This window comes from Salvia hispanica, unplaced genomic scaffold (genome assembly GCF_023119035.1).
Source record: "Salvia hispanica cultivar TCC Black 2014 unplaced genomic scaffold, UniMelb_Shisp_WGS_1.0 HiC_scaffold_702, whole genome shotgun sequence".
In the NCBI taxonomy this organism is placed as follows: Eukaryota; Viridiplantae; Streptophyta; class Magnoliopsida; order Lamiales; family Lamiaceae; genus Salvia; species Salvia hispanica.
The window spans coordinates 1-24,967 of NW_025952469.1; the positions used below are offsets into that span (position 1 = coordinate 1).

The 24,967-nt window shown below is 38.0% G+C and overlaps 5 protein-coding genes and 2 pseudogenes across 5 annotated transcripts; all 7 read left to right on the forward strand.

Annotated features, from left to right (window-relative positions):
* Positions 1–81: 81 nt before the first annotated feature.
* On the forward strand, positions 82–3,358 carry LOC125199851 (probable serine/threonine-protein kinase At1g54610). The gene is made up of 8 exons (XM_048097717.1): positions 82–694; positions 782–1,066; positions 1,355–1,672; positions 1,994–2,221; positions 2,285–2,385; positions 2,466–2,550; positions 2,622–2,921; positions 3,002–3,358. The coding sequence occupies exons 1-8, from the start codon at positions 248–250 to the stop codon at positions 3,152–3,154; spliced, it is 1,917 nt and encodes a 638-aa protein (XP_047953674.1). The 5' UTR covers positions 82–247; the 3' UTR covers positions 3,155–3,358.
* A 1,150-nt stretch (positions 3,359–4,508) lies between these two features.
* Positions 4,509–7,139, forward strand: LOC125199853 (lysine histidine transporter-like 5). Its single transcript, XM_048097719.1, has 8 exons — positions 4,509–4,549; positions 4,631–4,794; positions 4,969–5,349; positions 5,472–5,871; positions 6,185–6,290; positions 6,543–6,634; positions 6,747–6,815; positions 6,908–7,139. The coding sequence occupies exons 1-8, from the start codon at positions 4,547–4,549 to the stop codon at positions 7,004–7,006; spliced, it is 1,314 nt and encodes a 437-aa protein (XP_047953676.1). The 5' UTR covers positions 4,509–4,546; the 3' UTR covers positions 7,007–7,139.
* Positions 7,140–7,626: 487 nt separating this feature from the next.
* LOC125199854 lies at positions 7,627–11,448 on the forward strand. Its single transcript, XM_048097720.1, has 10 exons — positions 7,627–7,977; positions 8,517–8,555; positions 8,748–8,868; positions 9,036–9,097; positions 9,404–9,471; positions 9,585–9,634; positions 9,822–9,891; positions 10,643–10,766; positions 10,883–10,999; positions 11,165–11,448. Exons 1-10 carry the CDS (start codon positions 7,657–7,659, stop codon positions 11,279–11,281), a joined length of 1,089 nt encoding a protein of 362 aa, XP_047953677.1. The 5' UTR covers positions 7,627–7,656; the 3' UTR covers positions 11,282–11,448.
* Positions 11,449–12,446: 998 nt separating this feature from the next.
* Positions 12,447–14,543, forward strand: LOC125199852 (trimethyltridecatetraene synthase-like). The gene is made up of 2 exons (XM_048097718.1): positions 12,447–13,394; positions 13,853–14,543. Exons 1-2 carry the CDS (start codon positions 12,486–12,488, stop codon positions 14,474–14,476), a joined length of 1,533 nt encoding a protein of 510 aa, XP_047953675.1. The 5' UTR covers positions 12,447–12,485; the 3' UTR covers positions 14,477–14,543.
* A 1,128-nt stretch (positions 14,544–15,671) lies between these two features.
* LOC125199834 lies at positions 15,672–17,895 on the forward strand (annotated as a pseudogene).
* Positions 17,896–19,110: 1,215 nt separating this feature from the next.
* Positions 19,111–20,978, forward strand: LOC125199836 (flavonoid 3'-monooxygenase-like). Its single transcript, XM_048097714.1, has 3 exons — positions 19,111–20,057; positions 20,562–20,693; positions 20,973–20,978. Exons 1-3 carry the CDS (start codon positions 19,167–19,169, stop codon positions 20,976–20,978), a joined length of 1,029 nt encoding a protein of 342 aa, XP_047953671.1. The 5' UTR covers positions 19,111–19,166.
* A 1,705-nt stretch (positions 20,979–22,683) lies between these two features.
* Positions 22,684–24,677, forward strand: LOC125199835 (annotated as a pseudogene).
* Positions 24,678–24,967: the final 290 nt, after the last annotated feature.

Below are 24,967 nucleotides of genomic sequence, written 5' to 3' on the forward strand. Positions count from 1 at the left end.
GGTCTAGGCTTCTGAAATTCAAACCCTTTTTTATTCATTTTCGTTGAAGATCATTTGCCTATTCTCATATTTATTTCCCCATTCTATTATTTTTTTCAACAGATTTTGGGATTTCTGAAAACAATTTTGAATTTTCAGGAGGTGCAAGAATTTCTTCATATTTCATCAAGAATTTTCGAGCTAGGGCATCATGCATTAGGAAATTTGTTTTGTCTCAATTTTTTTGGGGGAATAAGGAATATATATTATGGGATGCCTATGTTCAAAAGGAACACATGTTAACAACCATGTTGCCGAATATGAAGCGAAAAAGGAAACGGAGAGAAGCCAACGGCCAACTGAGCTAACTCCACCGGTGGAGGTCACAGTGAGAGGCAACGACGCCTCCCGGAATTCCCGATCGTCGATGAAATCGAGCTTGCGGTTGCATTCGGTTAAGGGCGAGCCCGTTGAACAAAACCCTAGGGATAAGATCATCAATAGGCCGGCAAGCGGACACCGGAGGAATTTGACATTGGATTCGATGCGAGGGAGAGGGAGGCAAGAGCCGGTCACGAGTGTCACGAGCATTCCCCACGGCACCAAGGGCGAGGCGGCCACCGCTGGATGGCCGCCCTGGCTCACTTCCGTGGCCGGGGAGGCCGTCAAGGGATGGGCTCCTCGGAGTGCGGACTCGTACGAGAAGTTAAAGAAAGTAAGTAGGGTTTTTTCTTTAACTCTCGTCCGAGTTTGCATACCTTTTTCTCTTATTAACTTGCATGTTCTGTACTGATCTGTGCAGATCGGGCAAGGGACGTACAGTAGCGTCTACAAGGCTCGTGATCTCAAGAACGACAAGATCGTGGCGATGAAGAAAGTGAGGTTCGTTCAGATGGAGCCGGAGAGTGTTCGTTTCATGGCGAGGGAGATCGGGATCCTTCGCCGGCTAGACCATCCGAACGTGATGAGGCTCGAAGCCATCGTGATCTCGAGTCAGTCGGGGAGTTTGTACCTCGTGTTCGAGTACATGGAGCATGACCTAGCCGGACTTTTAGCGTCTTCGAAGGTCAAATTCACCGAACCACAGGTAAAATGGCTAGTGAAATTTATTTCCACCCGTCCTACAAAATTTGTCTCATTTCACTTTTTTATTATTTTTGGCAGTGGATCTCATATTCCACTAACTCATTCCTACTCACATTTTATTATAAAACTAATATATAAAAATAGAACCCACATTCCACAAACTTTTTCAACTCACTTTTCATTACATTTCTTAAAACTTGTGCTCGGTTAAAGTGAGACAATCTTTGTGGGACGGAGGGAGTAGACCTTTTAGCCACCAACCAGGAGGCTAACTACTTTCCGTACACAGATCAAATGCTATATGCAGCAGATTTTACGCGGGCTCGAGCATTGCCACAGTCTGGGTATTCTCCACCGCGATATCAAGGGTGCAAACATCCTCGTTGACAGCAACGGATCCCTCAAGATTGCCGACTTCGGCTTGGCCACAATCGTCAACCCCAGCAAGAAGCACCCCTTAACGAGCAGGGTCGTGACTCTCTGGTACCGAGCTCCCGAGCTGTTGCTCGGAGCAACAGATTACGGAGCAGCCATTGATTTGTGGAGTGTTGGTTGCATTCTTGCTGAGCTCTTCACAGGGAAGCCTATCATGCCTGGTAGAACCGAGGTATCTTCAAGTTTCAAACACGCACAAAAAAAAACTGAAACTAAATAATTATGAAACAATTATCAAAAGAGTAAAGGTCAAAACTGGTCCTGAACATATGACCATTTTACGATTTTAGTCTTAAAAGGTTAAAATTAGGTTAAACCTGTTGACTGTTATAAAATTAATGGAATTATTGACGGAGGACCAATTGTGATCCGATTTGAAATGTGCAGGACCAAAAAATTCAAAAGATAAAGTTTATGACCAAAATCGTAAAATGACCGTATGTTCAGGACCAGTTTTGGCCTTTACTCTTATCAAAACTGTTTATTTGTTCAGGTCGAACAAACACACAAGATATTCAAGCTCTGTGGCTCACCAACAGAAGCCTTCTGGAAAAAGACGAAGCTACCACTCGCTAGTAGCTTCAGATCACAGCGCGTCTACAAGCGCAGCGTTTCTCAGACGTTCAAGGACTTCCCCCCGTCTACGCTGGCTCTTCTTGAGGTCCTCCTCTCCATAGATCCACAGGAACGGGGCACTGCTTCTTCCGCGCTCAACAGTGGGGTATATATATCACTTTCTCATTACTCGAATAAAACACGCCATTGAATTATTGGTTGGTTTCAGTTTTTCACGTCGATGCCTCTGCCCTGCGAGCCGTCTAAACTGCCAAGGTACCCTTCGAGTAAGGAGCTCGAGGCCAGGATTAGAGACGAGGAAGCAAAGAGGTAAGGCTGCTAACATACACACACAAAAGAAGCACATAAAACACACACTACTGAGAAAACTATGTTTGGACCTAAAACAGGCGAAGAGGCGAGGGCGGTAAAGGAGGTAAAGAGGAGGATGCAAGCAAGATTTCCAACACACAGAAAGCTATTCCAGAGGGACAGGTTCTCTATACATTTTTATGATCCTGCAATTTCAAAAAAATCGGGACGATGATCGAATTTTTCAAAAACAGGAGATCCCAAACGCGAGCACGAATTATCAGTATAATCCCGACAGCAGTAACGCATTCCCTATTGTGCCTCCGAGAGTTAGGAATGGATGTAGTCACCAGTCGAAGTCCGTGATCCACCCGAACGCAGCAGGGTACTCTTGGAACAAGAAGATGAACGATGATGATCACTCAGCCCACGGCCTGCGCCACAACCATCCTCCAGAGCTCATGAGACAGGGAACTGCACTGCGCCAGCCTATGGTAGACTCCTCCGACTTCCACCCAAAGAGTGGCCGGAGGGGATTGAATAACGACTCAAGGGTATGTTTTTTTTTTAATATCCAAAATAAACGATTTTTTCTGGACTCAAGAGTTTAACTCAACCCGCGCCATCCATTTAGGGGCTAAGGAGAAACAAGATGAATTACTCGGGGCCGTTGATACCTCCAGGAGGAAACATGGAGGAGATGCTTAAGGAGCACGAGAGGCAAATCCAAGTGGCGGTGCGCAAGGCGCAGCTCAACAAAAACAGGTCAAATGCGAACATCGAATGAGAGACAAACTGCAATGGTTAAGAATAGATGATCTACTAGACAATGCAGCAAAAGAAAACAACTTACATAAAATGTATATGGAAGTGAATTGCCTTAAAGATTAATGTCAAAGCAGAATTTGTTGGGGCAGAAGATGAGAGTCGAACTAGCTGGAGGAGGGAATGCTGGTTACGGTTAGTTCAGTGCAGGTCGAGCAAATTTTAAGTAAAACGGAGATTTATATTTTGGGCAGGATAATTTTCTAACATTGTAGAAAATGTAATCATCTTATTCTTAAATAAATAGCTTCTAACAATCTAACTAGAAAAAATAGACTCAACTAAAAACACAAAAAGAGCCAGTTTTCTAGGTGTCTGAATAATTTTTGCCAGCAAAAAGCTCTTATTTTGAAAGATTCTTAATAAGGTTATTGTCACAATATAGTAGTAATTTGTTAGTTGCATCACACAACAAGGATTACCAAATTTCTCTACATAAATAACTTCAATGGAGCAATAGCTTATCATCTGCTTAAAATTCAGCTGGTCAATTGATTTTACTAAACAATTGATTTGGAACTCAATTAATATTCAATTCCAATTCTGTATGCATAAATTATCTACACTAGCTATAATTAATTTACTTAATATTTTAATTGGTATACATAAATTATTAAATAATTTGATTGTCCTATTTACTTCCGACTAGATCGTGCATATTTTTATCTCTTGTTCGGTTGCTTTTCCTTCAAAAATTTAAATTTTAACGGTGTACTTGCTTCGTCTTCTTAGGATTATCCATCTAACATCTACTATTAATACTAATTTAATTTTAGACTAACTCACTTATCACATATTGTTATATCCACTATTATCTTACCTAACAAATACTATAATTTATTATGATAGAGGTCCGAAAATGGTATAATGAAGAAATTTACATGACATTAACACTACCCGAATTAATCCGATTCTCAAATGGTGTAATTTTCAACTAACACCTCTAAATTTAACAAATTATTTGAGTTAATTTTCGAATTTCGGCCTAAACTGAACTACTAGTAAGTAGTGAGTAATATTGAAAGATACTATGATAATAAAAGAAATTTTAAATAAATAATCCACCTTGAATATTGACATTTGTCGTTTCATCCTATCTCTTTCTATTATAATGCAGATCCAAGATGGCAACATAACTAAATCCCATATTTTTCTCAAACGAGAACTTTTATTAATTTTGGATATAGATTTTAGGACCGATTCTTATTAGCTTTCACTAAATCAGGATCTAAGATACGACCAAAAACACATGGTTTTCACTCTCATCTTATAAATATGTCTAAATTAATCATCCATTTCACCTCACTCAACTCCACACCACTGTATTTTTCGACTCTTCATAATCAAGAATTGGATGGTGCGTTTTGTTGTTTGTTTTTATACATTGTATATTTAGGTATTTTTCCATAAATTATTATGTTATTGAATTTTGTTATAGGCTGAACCGAATTCGAGGCCAAATACGGAGGCGGAGTTGAATAGTTGGTTGCCTATAACCGCGTCCCGTAAAGCGAAATGGTGGTATTCCGCTTTTCATTGCGTCACTGCTATGGTTGGCGCGGGTGTGCTCGGTTTGCCACTAGTCTTGGCTCGGCTCGGCTGGTAAATTTACGACTTAATATTGATGTCATTTTTCAATTTTAAATGAGAAATCGTTATTGATCGTTTTTTGAAAAGAAAATATAATTTACATTTTAAAATAAAATAAAATTCGTTATAGATCCATCAATTTTAAAATTGTGTTGACATTGTGTAATGGCCTAACTCTTGGTATAGGATACCTGGAGTCTTGGCTATACTTGTTGCATGGTTAGTAACATGGTACACGGTTTGGCTATTGATTCAACTCCACGAATCAGAGACGGGTAAACGGTTCGACCGGTTCACTGAGCTCGGGCAACATGCCTTTGGAGAATACCTAGGATTCTGGCTGGTAATGCCGCAACAAATGATTGTCCAAGTTGGATCCGACATCGTATACATGGTCACGGGAGGGAAATCGCTCCAAAAATGCTTAGCTCTCATCACGCCAAAAGCCGATATTCGAAACACTTATTTCATCTTGATGTTTGCTGCCGTTCAATTGGTACTTTCTCAATCTCCGAACTTCAATTCCTTGAAGATCGTCTCTCTTCTAGCGGCCGTCATGTCGATAAGGTGCAATATCACATACTGTATATATCATTATTATCTTGTCTAACGAATTGAACTGTCACCTTTAGTGAATAAATTAATAATTGTGTGGGTATAATATTTGATAGAATTTTTTTTTTGTGTAGCTACTCTTTCATAGCCACGGGTACATCTCTATGGAAAGGCTTCACGGGGCACCACGTGGTTAACTACGGTTTCCGATCGACGACGACGATCAACATCATTTTTGACATCTTCAGTAGCTTAGGAGTGCTATCATTTGCCTTTGCTGGTCACAGCGTGGCGTTGGAAATTCAGGCGACAATCCCTTCAACGCACACAAAGCCGTCGAAAATTCCAATGACTAAGGGCGTCACCGTGGCTTATCTTATCGTGGCGTTGTGCTATTTTCCCGTTGCAATATCGGGGTATTGGGCATTCGGAAATGAAGTCGAGGATGATGTACTTCTTTCTTTGGAGCACCCGAAATGGCTCATTAGTGCCGCTAATTTCATGGTGTTCATTCATGTTATCGGAAGCTATCAGGTAAATCTATTCAAAGATAAAAGGAGTTATGAGTTATCTAACATAAAATACATTGTGTTTTTATCATATTTTTATCTTATCTCATCTTCCTTCAGTATTTGTCCGAGGAACAGACGAGGGGACGGAACGCTTGCAATGCGGCCCTATCCCGTCTTGTCCACCCGGAACGTGACAAAGGGGGTTGCATTGTGCATGCTCTTAATATAAGAACTTAGAATTGATTGAAATTCATGATTTTATTCTTATTTTATTTAGGTATTCGGTAGAATACTTGAATTGATTGAAATTCATGATTTTATTTTATTTTATTTAGGTATTCGGTATGCCTATTTTTGACAAAATTGAATCTACGTTAGTCACAAAGTGGCATTTCAACCCGGGAAGACCTCTTCGCCTTGTCGCACGCAGTGTATTTGTTGGTAATTATCTACATTTTATAAATTTTTATTAGCATGATTTATCTGCCTAATTAATTTGAAATTATTCAAGCTTGATAAAGTAAATATTAATATGCCACTGAATAGAAATTTGGATCTAACAATTGACTTGTAACACAATAAGACATCATCACATATCATATATTTGTATATTTAAAAAGGGAGGAAACATAAGTTTTTAAATAATTACTACTATGTTAAATGTTGAAATTATGTTCTTTTTATTTGATGCAGTGTTCACCGCATTTATGGCAATTCTCCTTCCATTTTTTGGAGGATTATTGGGATTTATTGGAGGACTTGCATTTTCAAGCACATCTTATATTGTGAGTAAATTAAATTGAAGAAATTGTGAAACTATTTTTTCAAAATCTGATCATATTATTTCAATTGATAATTTTATATATGATGCAACTTTGGTGTTTAAATTTATACCAGATTCCTTGTGCTGTTTGGCTTAAAACCCAAAAACCTAAAGCATGGAGCTTCCACTGGATTTTATGTTGGGTAAGTGCACAAATATTAATTAATTCGTTTTATGCATTTAAAAATTATCATTTTTTTTACAAAATTATAACATTATATTCAATCAATTTCAGACTTCACTGCTAATTGGATTTACTATCATGACGGTGGCACCAATTGGAGGAGCTCACGAGATCATCGTGTCATGGAAGAGTTACAAACTTTTTCAATAATAATTTGGTCATTTTATTTTTTCTACAAATGATCCATTGGCATAGCATTTCTATTTTTCTTGAAATGCTATCCATTTTATAGCAACTTTTAGTCACTTCGAAGTGTACTTTTGTTGTTATTCGTAGAATGAAATGCTATGGGAATTTTAGTATTTGTTGCCTAGAATATACACAAATATTTAATAGGCTATATCTATTGTAGAAATATGGAGACCTTTAAATATTCAAAATAAATTTTAGCAAAAAATGATCATTTTGCAACGCTTTCACTATTATCATCTTAAATGGAGTAATAAATTATGAAAGATGTTAGATTTTTGCCCATCTCTCACTTTCAAAAACTAAATTATAAATTACAAAGTTTGTAATTTCACAATTATCTCATCCGTCCTTTTGTTTCAGCGAAATATTCAGTGATAAGATAGACTGACACAATACATCGTTCCATATTTCACCAAAAAAAAACAGATGAAATAACTGCGAAAATTACAAATTTAATAATATAGCATTTACAATGTAACTTTAAAAAATAAATGATAAATCAGAAATTAACCCTTCATTATTTATCTACAATTTATCCTAAAAAAATACTTATACACTCATTTTTTTCAGAACTGAAGAGCAACGGCCATAACCACCACAATCTTCAAATGCAATCCTCACCATTTTCATCCCCAAATCCAACTCCAATCGGTGGAAAAATTCATATAAATTCCAACAAAAGCATACAAACTTTTGCTAGAGCTCAATTCCCACCTTCAATCCTCGTCAAATTCAAGGTCGCAGTTTCTCGCAGAAATTGTCACAAAAATGTCGTTTTTTGCAAAAGAAACAGATTTTGTGTGAGAAATTCCTCCAATCGAGAAGAGGAAGCCCAAATTTCTGACGAAAAAGGAGCTCGCGATAATGATGGCGGTGGCCCCTCAACTAGCTTGTTGTCTTTTCTTTGCCCCTTGCTTAAGCTCTTCGCTGTAAGTAACTATGATTCAATCGATTGAAATTGTTAGGAAATTTGGGCGTTACATGAATTTTACGGTTTAGGGTTTATGCTGCTGAATGCTGATTACACTATTTATTGTTTTGATTAATCTATGCTCTTAAACCTGAAATTAAAACTATTTGATTAGTGAATTTAGTCCAAGAGCTTGTTTGATCTCGAATCCATAAACATATCATATAGAATTGGTTGTAATTTGTGTTTGAGAAAGTTTTAAGCTACACGAAGTTTAGCTAAGTTAAAGCAACCAAACAAACTGTTTTGCAAGTAATTTTGGTTGAGCTCGATTCGATAAGAATATCAAATAAAATTGAGCTTAGTTTTGTGTTTGATAAAATTCATAGCTCCAGACAAGCATAAAAATGTTAAGCTACACAAAGTTGCTCAATTAAAGCTTGTTCATGCTCGATTCATTGGTATCATCAGACGAACTCAGACGCAAATTCTAGTACATGTTTGAATAGCTGTGTGTTTAGTTTGATTCAACTTGCTTACAGCCTGCTTGTCTTGCAGGCAGGGGATCCGTCTGCAGAGCGGAACTATCTACTAGAGGTATCTTGAGCTTTTTGGGAAGCTTATATTTCTGTATAAAGGAGTATTATTTGTAGATCCATCTCTTTTGTTTGCATTGATTTCATAAGATATGTGTGTAGTTGAATTATTTCATATGATTGACAGACAAATTCTTGGGAAGTTAGTGAGATGTTATTTATGTGTTTCAATAATTTTTTTCATATGTAATAGGAGGCTACATCTTCATTATCTACTATAGCAAGGTTTCCGTGGGGTTCTAAATCACTATCCGATGGTTTAAACAACGAACAAAGAGCAGATCCTCCACTGCCTCTCCAATTATATGAATTTGGTATCTTCTCTTTCCGATTACTTTCTTCTTTCTTTTAGCTTTGGTCGCTCGTTTCCTTGTTTAAGTTCTTGTATAGTAAAGCCTATCTCGTAGACTCTATGATATTTGTACCAATCAGTTATCCCTTTAACTTCGGACTAACTGAAGCTTGTAGGAATTGTCAACAGAGGCATGTCCGTTCTGTAGAAGGGTTCGTGAGGCCATTACTGAGCTAGATCTCTCCGTAGAGGTACGCAATCCAAACTTTCCATTTAAAATATATTCTTGTCTCTCATGGTCTCTATCAAAGATTATTCCGCTTTGCACATTTAAATTTTCAAGAAAAAAAGTAAAGATTTTGAACGGCTAATGTATTAAACGATCAAGTTGGATGTCTACGTCGTCACTTCATCAAGTTATCAATTCACTGTCAATTGAGTGAAAATTCAGAAAGGGTGAAAGTTTGTGTATCTAGATTCAGTAACAGTTATCCCTTTCAAAAATCTTGAGTGATTGTCAATGGTTGAATTTGCACAGTCGATTGTCATTCATGCAGATCTTTCCATGCCCAAAAGGGTCAGTAAGACATAGGGCAACAGTCAGACAACTTGGTGGCAGGGAACAGTAAGATTGCATTGCTTTTCACTCACACTTGGTTGATTCATAAATACGTAGTTCAAGATTATAATGTCTTCATTTCCTTACAACTTACAAGAGCAAATTATATCCCCATTCAGGTTTCCCTTCCTCATTGACCCAAACACTGGAATTTCTATCTATGAAAGCAGTAAGTAACAGGCTGGTTTTTCAAATGTATACTAAACTTGTAAAATAAATATTTTGGAGGATTTTGTATTTAGGTGCCTTAGAAAATTTGGTTGTCTCATTCCTGGGTTTAAAAGTGGATTTTGGAATCCATTTAGCTTGAATGTTGCATCTATTTACTCCATTAATTATTGTGAATTTATCTGCAGGTGACATTGTTAAATACTTATTTCAGCAATATGGAGGAAATAGGAGTCCGTCATTTGGAATCTTGGAGAGGTATTTTAGTTTAGTACTATAATTTTTATCGTTATTTTGGAACAATGTATTGAAATTTTGCACCTGTCTATCTCATCTACTATTTTTTTTTCTTTTTGTACATTTTTATATTCCATTATTTCCCACATAGGTGGTTTGGCTACAAGAAGTTCTTCATACCTTTTATCCTTTTCCTTTTATGAAGACCTTTTGCCATATATTCTATGTTAAGAGTATGGTTAATCTCAGTTTGTGTCCCCAACATTCAGCGTTTTTCGAAAAATGTCAGCACCTTGCCATTTCACTTTCTGGAAATGGTGAATTGGGGACATATTAAAGAAATCGGTGAAAATTGTAGACACAAACAAACTGTGATTAACCTATAAAAAGAACAAGTATGTTTCAATCTTTCATTTTTATACGAGGGATTGGGCCTTTGCTCTTAGGATGCTTTGCATACTTTTAGATCTACTGATCTAGTCGAACACAAGAGATTTGAAGTGTTTTATTTGGTTTGTGTATCTATACTTGCGTTAAAATAGCGTTGCTTACAAAATTGACTTGTCTATGATATGTATTTAATTTAAGGGTAACAGTGTCATATTTATCTGTTGTATCTCCTTCTATTATAAATTTGTCATTTTAAATGAGGTTACACATGCACTGCACATACTCCTCTAGTTTTTTGAAGGGTGAATAAGTACAAATTGCACCTTCGCCAAAATTTCAAATATGTATATAACCTTGCAATTGTATCATTTTTAAAATGCAGCACACTGCTCACAGGTTGGGTACCGACACTACTTCGAGCAGGCAGAGGAATGACGTTGTGGGAAAATTCAGTAAAACAATCGCCTCCCCAAAAACTGGAGCTCTTCTCATATGAAAACAACCCTGTAAGCATTGATGCTACACGATTCCTTATCTCTCAGTGTGCGCGCGTGTGTGCTAGTCTAGTGCTTGCCTATCCAGACTTGAAATGGGATCAAACGATATAATTCTTATTTGGCAGTATGCTCGAATTGTTCGTGAAGCACTTTGTGAACTGGAACTTCCTTATATTCTTCGGAGCGTGGGTGAAGGGTCTATACGGGAAAGAATGCTCAACGAGATGTCCGGATCAAAAGAGGTCAGCTCATGTAATGTGCGTAGCGCCTCCATTCGTCATAGATAAATATTTGTATAATGCAAAACAGGATCGATCAATCCCCACACTTCTCATACATTTATTAAAGGTTTTGCTAACTTATGACCAAAAGTTTACGTGCAAGCTCTGAAACGGAATGTAATGCAGGTACCTTACCTTGTTGATCACAACACCGGCATGGAAATCAGAGATTACAAGAAGATCATTTCGTACTTGTTTGAAACGTATAGTTCGAAGAGAGTTCCTGCATATCTCCAGCAGTGAGTTCTGCCATTGAAGGAACTTTGTGCAACATGATTCCATTATTTATTTAGGTATGTGTATCTTCCATTAGTAATTTCAGATGTTGTGAAGGTTCACATTGTAAGTGGTTTAGTTGAGGAACACTTTGGTGTTTTTATTCGATTTATGAGGAGGAACATTGTGGTGTTTGTCCCTAGACCTTCTAGTTAACATATAAAGTTGAAAACATGCTAGTTGATCAAATCATGAAGCAATTAAGAAAATAATGGACGGCCATCAGGGGCGTAGCGCAGTTGACAATGGAGGGGCAGATCTTGCTGCAAAGAAAAGAATGGACAAATAGATGTACGACATTTTTATTAAGACATTATATCAAGATCGGTTGAATGTTGGCTTCCATAGTAGAACATTTCGAAAATATTGTCCAAATGAAGTTATAAATTTATTAAACCTAAATATTTCAAAGCAATTCAAAATCAAATCCACCATGTTGTGAGGAATAGCATGAAATATAATTAGCAATGAATTGTGATTGTATTTTGAACCGGAATGCCAAAGGAAAAAATTAAAAAAAAAAAGATTAAATTCTCAGACTTTTCAGATTTTGAGATTAAATAAATTTTAGAAAAGAGATTTAATTCACGACTTTTCAGATTTTGAGATTAAATAAATTTTTAAGAAAGTGATTAAATTCGCTGACTTTTTTTAGATTAAATTTTCCACAACAATGGATTTTGAGATTAGATTTTTTATTACAATGGATGAGACACGTGAATTTTACTGTGGACTACAGGTTAGATTCTACTGTTTAAATTCTAGTGTAGATTCCTCACCCAATGCGTGCCACGTGTACAATGAAACGCTTATTTGAATTGATGGCTACAGATCAGATTCAACTGTTTAAATTCTAGTGTAGATTCCTCTCCCAAACCGTTCCACGTGTACAATTAAATGCTCATTTGAATTGTTGACTGCAGTTCAGATTCTCATGCGGTTTTAAAGTATCATTCCCTCCGTCTCATAATAAATATCACACTTTTCTTTATTCCACAAAAAAATGTCACATTTCATCTTTTAAAAAAATTCTCTCTCGCATTAATTATAAAATTATACTGTCATCTTCCAAATGTAACATTTATTACAAGACGAAGGGAGTACTATAAATCTGCTGAGCCAATTAAAAAATTGTAAAATCAATAGATCTTCCATCACAAAACCTCCAAAAATGCTTCACTACCATGAATCCCTCTCCGCTCTGATCCTCATCGCCGCACTAGCCTTCCTCTCACGGCTACTCTTCCACCGCCCCCGGCCGCGAAAGCTTCCACCGGGGCCCACGCCATGGCCGATCATCGGCAACATCCACCTCCTCGGCCCGTCCCCGCACCGCTCCCTCCACTCCCTCTCCCAAAAACACGGCGATCTAATGCTCATCAAGCTAGGCTCTTCACCATCTCTCATCGCCTCCTCCCCCGAGATGGCGAAACAGTTCCTCAAGGTCCACGACGCCAACTTCGCCACCCGGCCCGCCCTCGCCGCCGGCAAATACACCGCCTACAACTACTCCGACATGACCTGGTCCCCCTACGGCCCCTACTGGCGCCAAGCCCGTAAAATCTTCCTCTCGGAAGTCTTCAACCCTAACCGGCTCGAATTCTTCAAGCCGGTCCGGGATGAGGAAGGCAGGGCCTTCCTCTCCCGCCTGCATGCCCTCTCGGGAAAGCCGGTCGTGCTGAGGGGGCATTTGTCCCGATTTACGCTCTCGAACATAAGTAGGATGGTCGTGAGCAATAAGTATTTTGGCGATAAAGATCAAGGGTCGGTTTTCGAGCTTGGGGAGCTGCAGGGGATGTTGGATGAGTGGTTTTTGCTGAATGGGGTGTTTAATGTGGGAGATTGGATACCGTGGCTCGGCTTCCTCGACTTGCAAGGCTATGTGAGAAGGATGAAGGAGCTGTATAAGAAGCTTGATAGGTTTAATGAGCATGTGATTGATGATCATCAGGCTAGGAGATCGGGTTGTGCGAACGAGAAATTTATCCCCGGAGATTTGGTGGATGTGTTGTTGGTGATGGCTGAGAAGCCTGATCTTGAGGTTAAATTGACAAGAGATGGTGTCAAAGCATTTTTGCAGGTACTATCATTTACATGTAACTTTTGTGATTTATAGTACTATAATAGTATTGATTTGCAGTTTTTAGATTTTTATAAGTTAGTAGTATTACTTTTATGAGTTGGGAGTAACTAGTAGTAGTGTATGTATGTGCTATCTGCTGTAATTGGATGCTAATCTGCTGTGATTTGGAAAGAAATTGAATAGTTTTAATCTTTCTTTCTTTTTTGAAGAGTGTTCATATGCCTAGATTATATAGTATTGATGTAGTAGTATTTTTATAAATAAATTCCACATGTGTAGATTTAGGAGAGAGAATGAAGAAGAGATGTTGGTGTTTCAATTTTAGGAAACGTGCCACTTTAAGTGAGACAACGGTGTAGTATTTCTTTTATCGAGTAGTTTCTTGTTAATTAGTTGCTCACTAATATAGTTTGAGTTCATCATTTGTTGTGGCCTTTCACTCTGTAACATTACAGGACTTGCTAACCGGTGGCACGGACACCTCGGCTAAAACAGTCGAATGGGCTATCCACGAAGTAATGAGGCACCCTCGAGTGGCTGAAAAGGCGAGAGAAGAATTAGACCGGGTAATCGGAAGGGAGAGATGGGTAGAAGAGAGCGACTACGCTCAATTACCTTACATGGATGCCATAATCACGGAGACGTGGAGGCTGCATCCGCTATCCCCGTTGCTACCACCCCATTGTGCGATTGAGGACTGCACGGTTGCAGGGTACGACATACCAAAGGGGACGCCCGTGATCATCAACACATGGAGCATAGGGCGGGATCCAAACTCGTGGGACGCGCCTGTAGAGTTCTTGCCTGAGAGATTTATCGGAAAAGATGTTGATATGATGGGAAGTAACTTTGCCCTCTTGCCATTTAGCTCCGGGAGGAGGAGATGCCCCGGGTACAAGCTTGGACTTAAGCTTGTTCGGACAACGCTGGCTAATTTGTTGCATGGTTTCGATTTGAGGTTGGTTGAGGGCATGAAGCCTCAAGATGTGTGTGTTGAGGAACTATATGGACTCACTGTGCATCCTAAAGAGCCTCTTCAACTTATCATGGAACCTAGACTTCCATCTCACCTATACTAAGTTATGTTCCTTGCATTTATTTAATTGAGCATGATTTATGTTGTTCTTTTCAGCATTCTGTTTCTTTGACCAGTACTCTGTTTTTTCTTGATTGAGTTAGTTATATTCTTCTTGGGATGTCCCGATTGAATTGAGTTATTTCATTTTTTTTAGAAAAAACAAATATTTAATTTGTCTTATTTTATTATTTTTCTCCTACTTTATTCTACGTTCATTTAACCTATTTAACATTATTTTCTAGTTTTCAATCTCAAAAAATTGTCTCAAACTCAGATGAGACGGAGAAAGTAATTTTTTTTCTCATTTAGTTTCTCGCTAGGTTTTACCTAGAAAGATTTGGAGGAATTTATTTGTTATCTATATGTGATACTTCCTCCGTCCGTGAAATGTTGTCCAAATTTTTTATTTTGATCCGTCCGTGAAATGTTGTTCACTTTGCACTCACATTCTATTATAAAACTAGTATATAAATATGAGACTCCCGTTCCATTAACTTTTTCAACTAACTCTTTCTCGCATTTCTTAAAACTCGTACTGAGTCAAACTTGGATAATATTTCATGAACGGAGGGAATATATTGTTGGCTCTGTTCTTTACCGAGGCCCAACAGAACCCGACCCATTACCTTTAATCCACGTAGAGTCAGAACATTTATACTACTCCACTTTATAGCCTTATTTCTCTAGGGTTCGTTTGGTTTGTGGATAGAAGTTTCCATGAAATTCATGAAAGTGATTTTCTTAATTTCTTGGATAGTGATGTTTCCTAAATGATCATCAACACAAAAAGATCACAGGCGTCCACTTTATAACTCTTTGGTGATTGGTCAATAATCTGAAAATGGATTGATAGGTTTACAAAGTCTAGCTATTTAGACAGGTGTGGAATCCTACATGTAATTGTTTAGCAAAGATCAGATCAATCCACTTGCCAAAAACACTTCAACCAATCAATTGTTATCATCTACTCGATTACATTTAAACCACGTCTCACACCACACCATTTTTATACCATCTCGATTATCAACCACATACTTCATTTACCACGAGTAAAATGTCATGTAAACATATGAAAACTAATCGAAAAATATTGGGAAAATATTAAAACAAGGAAAATGCTAAAAAAACAAATTTTAAGGTGCTCAAAAAATAAATTTAGAATCCAATAAATCATCTACTATAAGTTTAGTAACGCAAAAACATCATTCTTCACTACCAATGGAGATCTCATTGCTGCTTCTTCTATCCCTAATATACACAGCTGCAGCATACTTCATTTTCAAAATAGCCAAAAGTAGACGACGGCGGGAGCAGAAGCTTCTGCTCCCGCCGGGCCCAAAACCATGGCCTATAATAGGCAACTTGAACCTCCTCGGCCCAATCCCCCACCAATCCCTCCACCATTTATCCCAAAAACACGGAGAAATAATGCTACTGAAATTCGGAAAATTCCCGGTCCTGGTCGCCTCGTCCCCCGAGATGGCCAAACAGTTCCTTAAAGTCCACGACGCCGTCTTCGCCTCAAGGCCCACTTTCGCGGCCTACAAACACGTCAGCTTCGACTACTCCGACGTCTCCTTCTCTCCCTACGGCCCCTACTGGCGGGAGGCGCGTAAAATATTCATGAAGAAAGCGCTGAGCGCCCGAAAAGTCGAGAGCTTTGAGCCCATCCGTGTCGAGGAGAGGCGCCGGCTGCTCTCCCGTTTAATGTCGTTATCGGGAAAACCGGTTGAGCTGAGAGAGCATTTGTTGGGCTTCACTCTCTCGGTTGTGTCGAAGATGATATTCAAGGAGAAGTATTTTGGAGGTGGAGGAGATGATTCGGCTTTGGACATGGTTGAGATGGGAGAGATAGTGAGGGAGTGGTTTGTGCTAAAGGAGCTTTTAACATTGGGGATTGGATCCCGTGGGTTGACTTTCTCGATTTACAGGGCTATGGGAAGAAGATGAGGGCTTTGCGGAGGAAAATGGATGGATTTTGCGACTATGTGATTGATGATCATTTGGAGAGAAGGGGAGAAGGTGAGGATGATTTTGTGGATGTTTTGCTGCAGATAGCTGAGGAGGAAGACGGAGTTCGATTCACGAGGGATTCTGTGAAGGCGTTAACGATGGTACGTAGTGTTACGTTTCTACCCGAGTGAAAATTTAGTGGTCGAGATATATTGACTTGTGGCCTATCCAGTCAATTACAATTGCAAAAAAAAAAAAAAAATTGGTAGGTCATGAATTAGACACCGTGAGCTATGTGTCTGGATCACTAAATTTTATTAGTTTGTTGATTTGATTGGTCCTTGAATATAAATTTTTACCTAAATGCCATTTCCCCAATTCTCAGATGGTGTCATTGAGTCTATTGGAACTTTCAATTTCAAATCGACCTCATTCTACAGTTTAACTTATATAGGAAAATTAAATATTTGGAATGGACTTCAGATATTTATAAAATTGGGAGTCAAACACACACATTATATAAATTGTACACACACAAAAATATTATTGAATTTTGATTGATGTTTTATTCACCGGACATAATTTGAAAATACAATATAGTTTTATTTAATAATTTATTGTTATAAAAGGAATTATAATTGAATTAGAATATTATATCATCAAGTACAATCCATAAAATTGCAATAACAATGCAGATCGAATTTGATTATGCCAAAAAACTTGTTTCTCTTGTTGCAGAACTTGTTGGTTGCCGCCGTAGATACCTCAGCTGGAACGATCGAATGGGTTATGCTCGAAATCCTCAGGCACCCGCACGTTATGGAAAAGGCGAAAGCAGAGTTGAACAGAGCGATCGGAAGAAATAGATGGGTAGAGGAGCGTGACATGCCTCAATTGCCATACATAAATGCCGTCATCATGGAAACGTTACGCCTGCATCCAATCGCTACACTGTTAGCCCCTCATTGCGCGATCCAGGATTGCAACGTTGTAGGCTACAATGTCTCGAAGGGCACACTAGTCCTCGTTAACGCATGGAGCATAGGGAGGGACCCGAACTCGTGGGATGCTCCTGAAGAGTTCTTACCTGAGAGATTCATTGGAAAAGATATCGAATTTATTACCGGATCTAACTTCTCAGTGTTGCCATTCGGGTCAGGTCGGAGAAGGTGCCCGGGAATGAATCTTGCACTTAAGACTGTTCCAACCACCTTGGCTAATTTGTTGCATGGATTTGATCTTAAATTGGAGGAAGGCATGAGGGTTGAAGATATAAGCATGGAGGAGCAATATGGATTGACTACTATTCCTAAACACCCTCTTTCTCTCATCATGGAACCTACATTGCCTAGCTATCTTTATTGATTTCTTAATGCACATTTAACTCTAGTGTAATGTTAGTGTATGATATAATGTAATGAAAGAATAGTGTATTATTTGAGTATCTATCCTGACAGATTTAATAAAGTGTCACAAATTTACAAGCCATTTTTCTAGTAGTATATGTTTGTGCTATTTGCTGTAATTGGATGCTAATCTGCTGTGATTTGGAAAAAAAGTTGAATAGTTTTAATTTTTTTTTTCCTTTTTTAAAGAGTGTTCATATGCCTAAATTAGTATTGGTGTAGTTGTATATTTATAAATAAATTCCACATGTGTAATTTTTTATTACTGTATTAGGAGATGTATGATGAGTAGATTTAGGAGAGAAAATGAAGAAGAGATGTTGATGTTTTCATTTTAGGAAACATGCCGCTTTAAGTGAGACGAACGGTGTAGTATTATCTTTTATTGAGAAGTAGTTTCTTGTTAATTAGTTGTTCACTAATATAGTTTGAGTTCATCATTTGTTGTGGCCTTTTTGGAGAATGGAATCTTAGTCTTATATGTTTCATTATACAACAATTTCTTCATCTTTTATCATGCCTAGCTATCATATTAACAAATGCATATACTGCTTCCGCCTTTTCACTCTGTATCCTGACTGAATTGAGTTGTTTCATTTTCTTTTGAAAAAGATAAATATTTAATCTGTTTTATGTTTTACTCTTTCTTATATCTCTTATTTTATTCTCTCTCTTATTTTATATTTATTTAACCTATTTAACACAATTTCTTAAATTTCATACTAAAAAATTGTCTCTAACTTATATGGGACAGAGAAAATACTTTCTTACCTCATTTAGTCTCGCTAGGTTTAATCCCACATAAAGTCAGATAGCCTTATTTCTCTCTCTGAAGGATTCGTTTAGGGTTTAGGGTTTAGGGTTTAGGGTTGGTTTGTGGATAGTAGTTAGTTTCCATGAAATTCATGAAGTCTGATTTTCTTAATTTCTCGGATAGTGATGTGTCCTAGCTCTTTGGTGTTTGGTCAATAATCTGTAAATGGATTAAGTCTAGCTATTTTAGACAGGTGAGGAAATTCTACATGTAATTAATTGTCTAGCAAAGATCAATCCACTTGCCAAAAACACCTGAACCAATCAATTGTTATCATCTACTCGATTACATTTAAACCACGTCTCACACCACACCATTTTTTTATAGCATCTCGATTCTCAACCACATACTTCATTTTACCACGAGTAAATTGTCATGTAACATTAATTAAATTCATTCCAAAAACAAGGAAAATGCTAAAAAAAAAACAAAATTTAAGGTGCTCAAAAAACTAAAATTTAAGAGACAAAAAATAAATATAGAATCCAATAAGCAAAAACCATCATTCTTCACTACCAATGGAGATCTCATTGCTGCTTCTTCTAGCCCTAATATACACCGCTGCAACATACTTCATTTCAAAAATAGCCAAAATTGGACAACGGCGGGAGCAGAAGCTCCCGCCAGGTCCAAAACCATGGCCGATAATAGGCAACTTGAATCTCCTCGGCCCAATCCCCCACCAATCCCTCCACCATTTATCCCAAAAATACGGAGAAATAATGCTACTGAAATTCGGAAAATTCCCAGTCCTTGTCGCCTCGTCCCCCGAGATGGCCAAACAGTTCCTTAAAGTCCACGACGCCGTCTTCGCCTCAAGACCCTCCTTCGCGGCCTCCAAACATGTCAGCTTCAACTACTCTGACGTCGGCTTCTCTCCCTACGGCCCCTACTGGCGGGAGGCGCGTAAAATATTCATAACCAAAGTGCTGAGCGCCCGAAAAGTCGAGAGCTTTGAGCCCATCCGTGTCGAGGAGAGGCGCCGGTTGCTCTCCCGTTTAATGTCGTTATCGGGAAAACCGGTTGAGCTGAGAGAGCATTTGTTGGGCTTCACTCTCTCGGTTGTATCGAAGATGGTTTTCAAGGAGAAGTATTTTGGAGATAAAGAAGATAAATCCGTTTTAGACATGGATGAGATGAGTGAGATAGTGAGGGAGTGGCTTGTGCTACATGGAGCGTTTAATATTGGGGATTGGATCCCGTGGGTTGACTTTCTCGATTTACAGGGCTATGGGAAGAAGATGAGGGCTTTGCGAAGGAAAATGGATGGATTTTGTGACTACGTGATTGATGATCATTTGGAGAGAAGAGGCGAAGGTAAGGAAGATTTTGTGGATGTTTTGCTGCAGAGAGCTGAGGAGGAAGATGGAGTTCGATTCACGAGGGATTCTGTCAAGGCGTTAACCATGGTACGTGGTAGTAATACTTTTCTACCCGAGTTAAAATATAGTGGTCTGGGATATATTGACATGTGGTCCATCCAGTCAATCACAATTGCAGGAAAAAAAAATTTGGCGGTTCATGTGAGCTATGTGTCTGGATCACTAAATTTTATTCATTTGTTGATTTGATTGGTCTATTGAATTGGAGACTCGAATTCTTAGATGGTGTCATTGAGTCTATTGAATTGGAGACTCGAATTTGGGTTTGGAATTTCAATTTCAAATCGACTTAATTCTACAATTTAACTTATATAGGAAAATTAAACATTTTGAATTAACTTCAGATATTTGTAGCAATCTCAAACACACATTATACAAATTGTACACACAGAATAATATTATCGAAGTTCGGTTAAATTTTTATTCAACGGGCATAATTTGAAATTACAATATAATTTTATTTAATAATTTATTTTTATAAAAGGAATTAAAATAGAATTAGAATATTATATCATCAAGTACAATCCATAAAATTTGTTGGTTGCCGCCGTAGATACCTCAGCTGGAACGATCGAATGGGTTATGCTCGAACTCCTCAGGCACCCGCACATTATGGAAAAGGCGAAAGCAGAGCTCAACGAAGTGGTTGGGAGAAATAGATGGGTAGATGAAAGATCAGTGTATTATTTGAGTATCTAAGTTGAGTGTTAATAAAGTGTCACAGATTTACAAGCCATTTTTCTAGTAGTGTGCTTCATCAATGAATGTTACCTATATATGATACGTAGAAAAAGATATTAGAATTCTTAAAAAATACTAAATTGCATGGTGAGGCAAATATGATGTCTTATATCATATGATATGTTTATACTATCTATATATATACTCCTATGTTTCAGTACAATTTATAACCAGTAAACCTTGTTGTCTTTACTCTTGCAGGCCTGATTGTACTCCCGCCCGTCTGCAAATAGGAGTCCCAATTCTTTCGGGCACGAGTTTAAGAAATGTTAAAAAAAGGTGGGTGGAAGAAAGTTAGTGGAATAAAGGTCTCACTTGTATTGTATAGTTTTAAATGACATGTAAGTGGAATGTGTTAGTGGAATGTGGAGTCTCTTTAACATTTATGGTAATTATGATCCGGGACTCATATTCGCGGATGGAACAAAATAGAGAAATGAGACTCCTAGTTGCGGACGGAGGGAGTACAATGTATGTAGCCTTATTTATCTCTTTTGTGTACTATTGTAAGAGGCCTGTTAATTGTGAGACTCGACATCTCAATGAATAATTGGCAAAATAGGTCTCAGTTAACAACTAAACCTTGTAGACCATAATAGATGACTTTTTTTTTTTAATTTGTTTCATAAAAAGATTATCATATTTTCATTTTTAAAAAAAGTTATTTTTTTTATCAATATTTAAAATATGGAGTACTGTTTTTTTCATCACTTAACAAATAAAATAACATTTACTAAAACATGTGTCATTATTCTAGTATAATACTTATACTATTTAGGATGCATGGGATGAAGGAAATAATGCTATTAGACATATAGCCAATGGAACACTCGGAGATTAGGAAATTGTACAAGCAATTGGTTGGCAAAGATTAAATTTTAAGGTGCTAAAGAAACTAATAACTCAATATTTAAGAGGCTATATATAAGTGACACAATTTTGTATTTTTAAACAAAAACATACTATTAATTTCAAATATCCAAAAGATACATAGTTATAACCCTATAGATAAATTTTGCGTAGAAAAATAGAAATTACGGCAAGATTTTTATATAGCAAGCCCATGTAGGGGCATGTTAGGATGCCATCACCTTAAAATAACACGTACTAATTCTGCCGTCGTTTATGCTGCAGTGGACGAATAATAGAGCATTTGGCAAAAAAGACCCCAAAAAGGCGGCTAACAATTTGTTGGTCTTTATACAACAATTTTACTGTCACGTGATATTGAACAGCTATCAACAATCTATAGATTGCTGTGTAGTGTTTATAATATTGATGTGTAGCATTTATAATATTCTTGTATAAGTGGTGTCGCGATGTCGACTTTAAGAGGGGTTGTCGTTTTACTAAAATCGGCCATATATATATTAATTCGGCCACAACAAACAGACACAAACAAAATCTTGACATCTAATATTTGGAAATATTGATTTTAGGTGCAACAAATAATTAAGTATCATGCCACCGTTAGAGCAACCAGCATTGCGATAGACAACGCTCGGAGTGTGAAAACAATCGTTTGTCTCACTCTTGGCCAATTGCCTTCCTCTCTCTCCATACTTTTTGTAATGAATATTGGACAATGATGAGTTGTGTAATACTACTAGCTTATGAAGTGTAGATATAGATAATAGATCTTGAATAATACTTCTGAACTAAATTTAGGAGTAATTTATAAGAAATAGTAGTAAATAATAATATAATATTAAATAATAATATAATATTAAAGGACACAACTATACCCCTTTTTACTCTAGCGTGGATATGCCACAGCCACACCACCACATATATTTAATAAACAAATGTCCAAAATGAAATAATTGAACACTCAAACAATAAAATTACAATCCAATCAATCCTCTATATATTTACTAATGCATAAACCATAATTCTTCACAAGTCACAACCAATGGACATCTCATGGCAGCTTTTAGCCCTAATATTTGCAACATACTTCATTTCCAAAATAGCCAAAACTAGACTACGGCGGGAGCAGAGGCACGTCCGGCATCATACCATGGCCTGTTATAGGCAACTTGAATCTCCTCGGCCCAATCCCCCACCGATCCCTCCACCGTTTATCCCAAAAATACGGCGAAATAATGCTACTAAAATTCGGAAAATTCCCGGTCCTGGTCGCCTCGTCCCCGAGATGGCCAAACAGTTCCTTAAAGTCCACGACGCCGTCTTCGCCTCAAGACCTACTTTTGCAGCCTACAAACACGTCAGCTTCGACTACTCGAGCGTCTCCTTCTCTCCCTACGGCCCCTACTGGCGAGCAGCGCGTAAAATATACATGACGAAGGTGTTGAACCCCAAAAGTCGAGTGCTTGAGCCCATCCGTGTCGAGGAGAGGCACCGGCTGTTCTCCCGTTTAATGTCGTTATATGGAAAACCGGTTGAGCTGAGAGAGCATTTGTTGGGCTTCACTCTCTCGGTTGTTTCGAAGATGGTATTCAAGGAGAAGTATTTTGGTGATGAAGAAGATGAATCCGTTTTAGACATGGATGAGATGAGGGAGATAGTGAGGGAGTGGTTTGTGCTGAATGGAGCGTTTAATATAGGGATTGGATCCCGTGGGTTGACTTTCTCGATTTACAGGGCTATGGGAAGAAGATGAGGGCTTTGCGGAGGAAAATGGATGGATTTTGCGACTATGTGATTGATGATCATTTGGAGAGAAGAGGAGAAGGTGAGGATGATTTTGTGGATGTTTTGCTGCAGATAGCTGAGGAGGAAGATGGAGTTCAATTCACAAGGGATTGTGTCAAGGCATTAATAATGGTACTACCATTTTTATATTTCAATTCTATTGTACTTGATGCAGTTCGAATGTAGAAATCGGGCTAAACCATTCGGTGTCGAATGACTTGAAATTCGCGCGGTGCATGCGAATCGGCGTTTGGAATCAAACTCACCGTTGTGATGACGGACGATGGATTTTGGCCATCGACATAGTTTAGGGGGTGAAAACGACATTTTACTATTTTTCGGACTTAGTTTTAATTTTCTAATTTGCGTTTTATTTCCTTTTGAATTTTTAGGATTTCTAGACGCTTATAAATAGCATTGTTTTGTTTTTCGGCGGAGTTGGTTTTTGATAATAGTATTTTTCGTGTTCACTGAAACTAGGGTTTCGTGATTACTTCTGTTAGGTCTTTTTTCTCATGCGTTTTGCATCAATACTCATATCAAAATCAAACACACCCAAAAACTTGTTAATTTCTCTTAAATGTTGCAGAATTTGTTGGTTGGCGCGACGGATACTTCAGGCTGGAACGATCGAATGGGTTATTCTCGAACTCCTCGAGGCACCCGCACGTTATGGAGAAGGCAAAGCGAGCTGGACGAGCGATCGGGAGAAATAGATGGGTAGAGGAGCATGACATGACTCGATTGCCATACATAAATGCCGTCATCATGGAAACGTTGCGCCTACATCCAATTGCTACATTGTTAGCCCCTCATTGCGCGATCCGAGGATTGCAACGTTGCGGGCTACAACGTCTCGAAGGGCACATTGGTACTTATCAATGCATGGAGCATAGGGAGGGACCGGACTCATGGGATGCTCCGGAAGAGTTCTTGCTGAGAGATTCATAGGAAAAGATATCGAATTTATTACGGGATCTAACTTGCGGTGTTGCCGTTCGGGTCGGGCAGAAGAAGGTGCCGGGAATGAATCTTGCACTTAAGACTGTTCCAACCACCTTGGCTAATTTGTTGCATGGATTTGAGATTAAATTGGAGGAAGGCATGAGGGTTGAAGATATAAGCATGGAGGAGCAATATGGATTGACTACTATTCCTAAACATCCTCTTTCTCTCATCATGGAACCTACATTGCCAAGCTATCTTTATTGATTTCTTATTGCTTCATCAATAAATGTGTTCTTTTATAAATAAATAAATTGCACGGTATATCCTATATGGTGTCTTATGGAGTAGTATGTTTGTACCATAATATACTCCATATTTCAGTAGTATAATTTATAATCATATGATATGTTTGTCACAAGCTATTCTATTTGTGTGCAATTATAGTTCAAGGCATAGGTGGCCTGGAAATTATCAATTAATTTAAAATTAATATCAATTCATTTTCAGAAGACCAATTTGATGGCCTAAAACTTATTTGGACTCAGACCCAGAAAAGTGGCCCATCATAACAAAGTGAACCTATTCATATTATA

Excerpts from the sequence above, each read along its gene's own strand:
- LOC125199851 (XM_048097717.1), top strand. The coding sequence starts at position 248 with ATGGGATGCCTATGTTCAAAAGGAACACATGTTAACAACCATGTTGCC. Across the intron at positions 1,067-1,354 it reads TCAAATTCACCGAACCACAG|ATCAAATGCTATATGCAGCA; the intron begins GTAAAATGGCTA and ends TTCCGTACACAG. Across the intron at positions 2,386-2,465 it reads AGAGACGAGGAAGCAAAGAG|GCGAAGAGGCGAGGGCGGTA; the intron begins GTAAGGCTGCTA and ends GACCTAAAACAG.
- LOC125199853 (XM_048097719.1), top strand. Across the intron at positions 4,795-4,968 it reads GTCTTGGCTCGGCTCGGCTG|GATACCTGGAGTCTTGGCTA; the intron begins GTAAATTTACGA and ends CTCTTGGTATAG. Across the intron at positions 6,635-6,746 it reads TTTCAAGCACATCTTATATT|ATTCCTTGTGCTGTTTGGCT; the intron begins GTGAGTAAATTA and ends AATTTATACCAG.
- LOC125199854 (XM_048097720.1), top strand. The coding sequence starts at position 7,657 with ATGCAATCCTCACCATTTTCATCCCCAAATCCAACTCCAATCGGTGGA. Across the intron at positions 8,869-9,035 it reads TCTCCAATTATATGAATTTG|AGGCATGTCCGTTCTGTAGA; the intron begins GTATCTTCTCTT and ends AATTGTCAACAG. Across the intron at positions 9,098-9,403 it reads AGCTAGATCTCTCCGTAGAG|ATCTTTCCATGCCCAAAAGG; the intron begins GTACGCAATCCA and ends TCATTCATGCAG.
- LOC125199852 (XM_048097718.1), top strand. The coding sequence starts at position 12,486 with ATGCTTCACTACCATGAATCCCTCTCCGCTCTGATCCTCATCGCCGCA. Across the intron at positions 13,395-13,852 it reads GTGTCAAAGCATTTTTGCAG|GACTTGCTAACCGGTGGCAC; the intron begins GTACTATCATTT and ends GTAACATTACAG.
- LOC125199836 (XM_048097714.1), top strand. The coding sequence starts at position 19,167 with ATGGAGATCTCATTGCTGCTTCTTCTAGCCCTAATATACACCGCTGCA. Across the intron at positions 20,058-20,561 it reads CTGTCAAGGCGTTAACCATG|AATTTGTTGGTTGCCGCCGT; the intron begins GTACGTGGTAGT and ends TACAATCCATAA.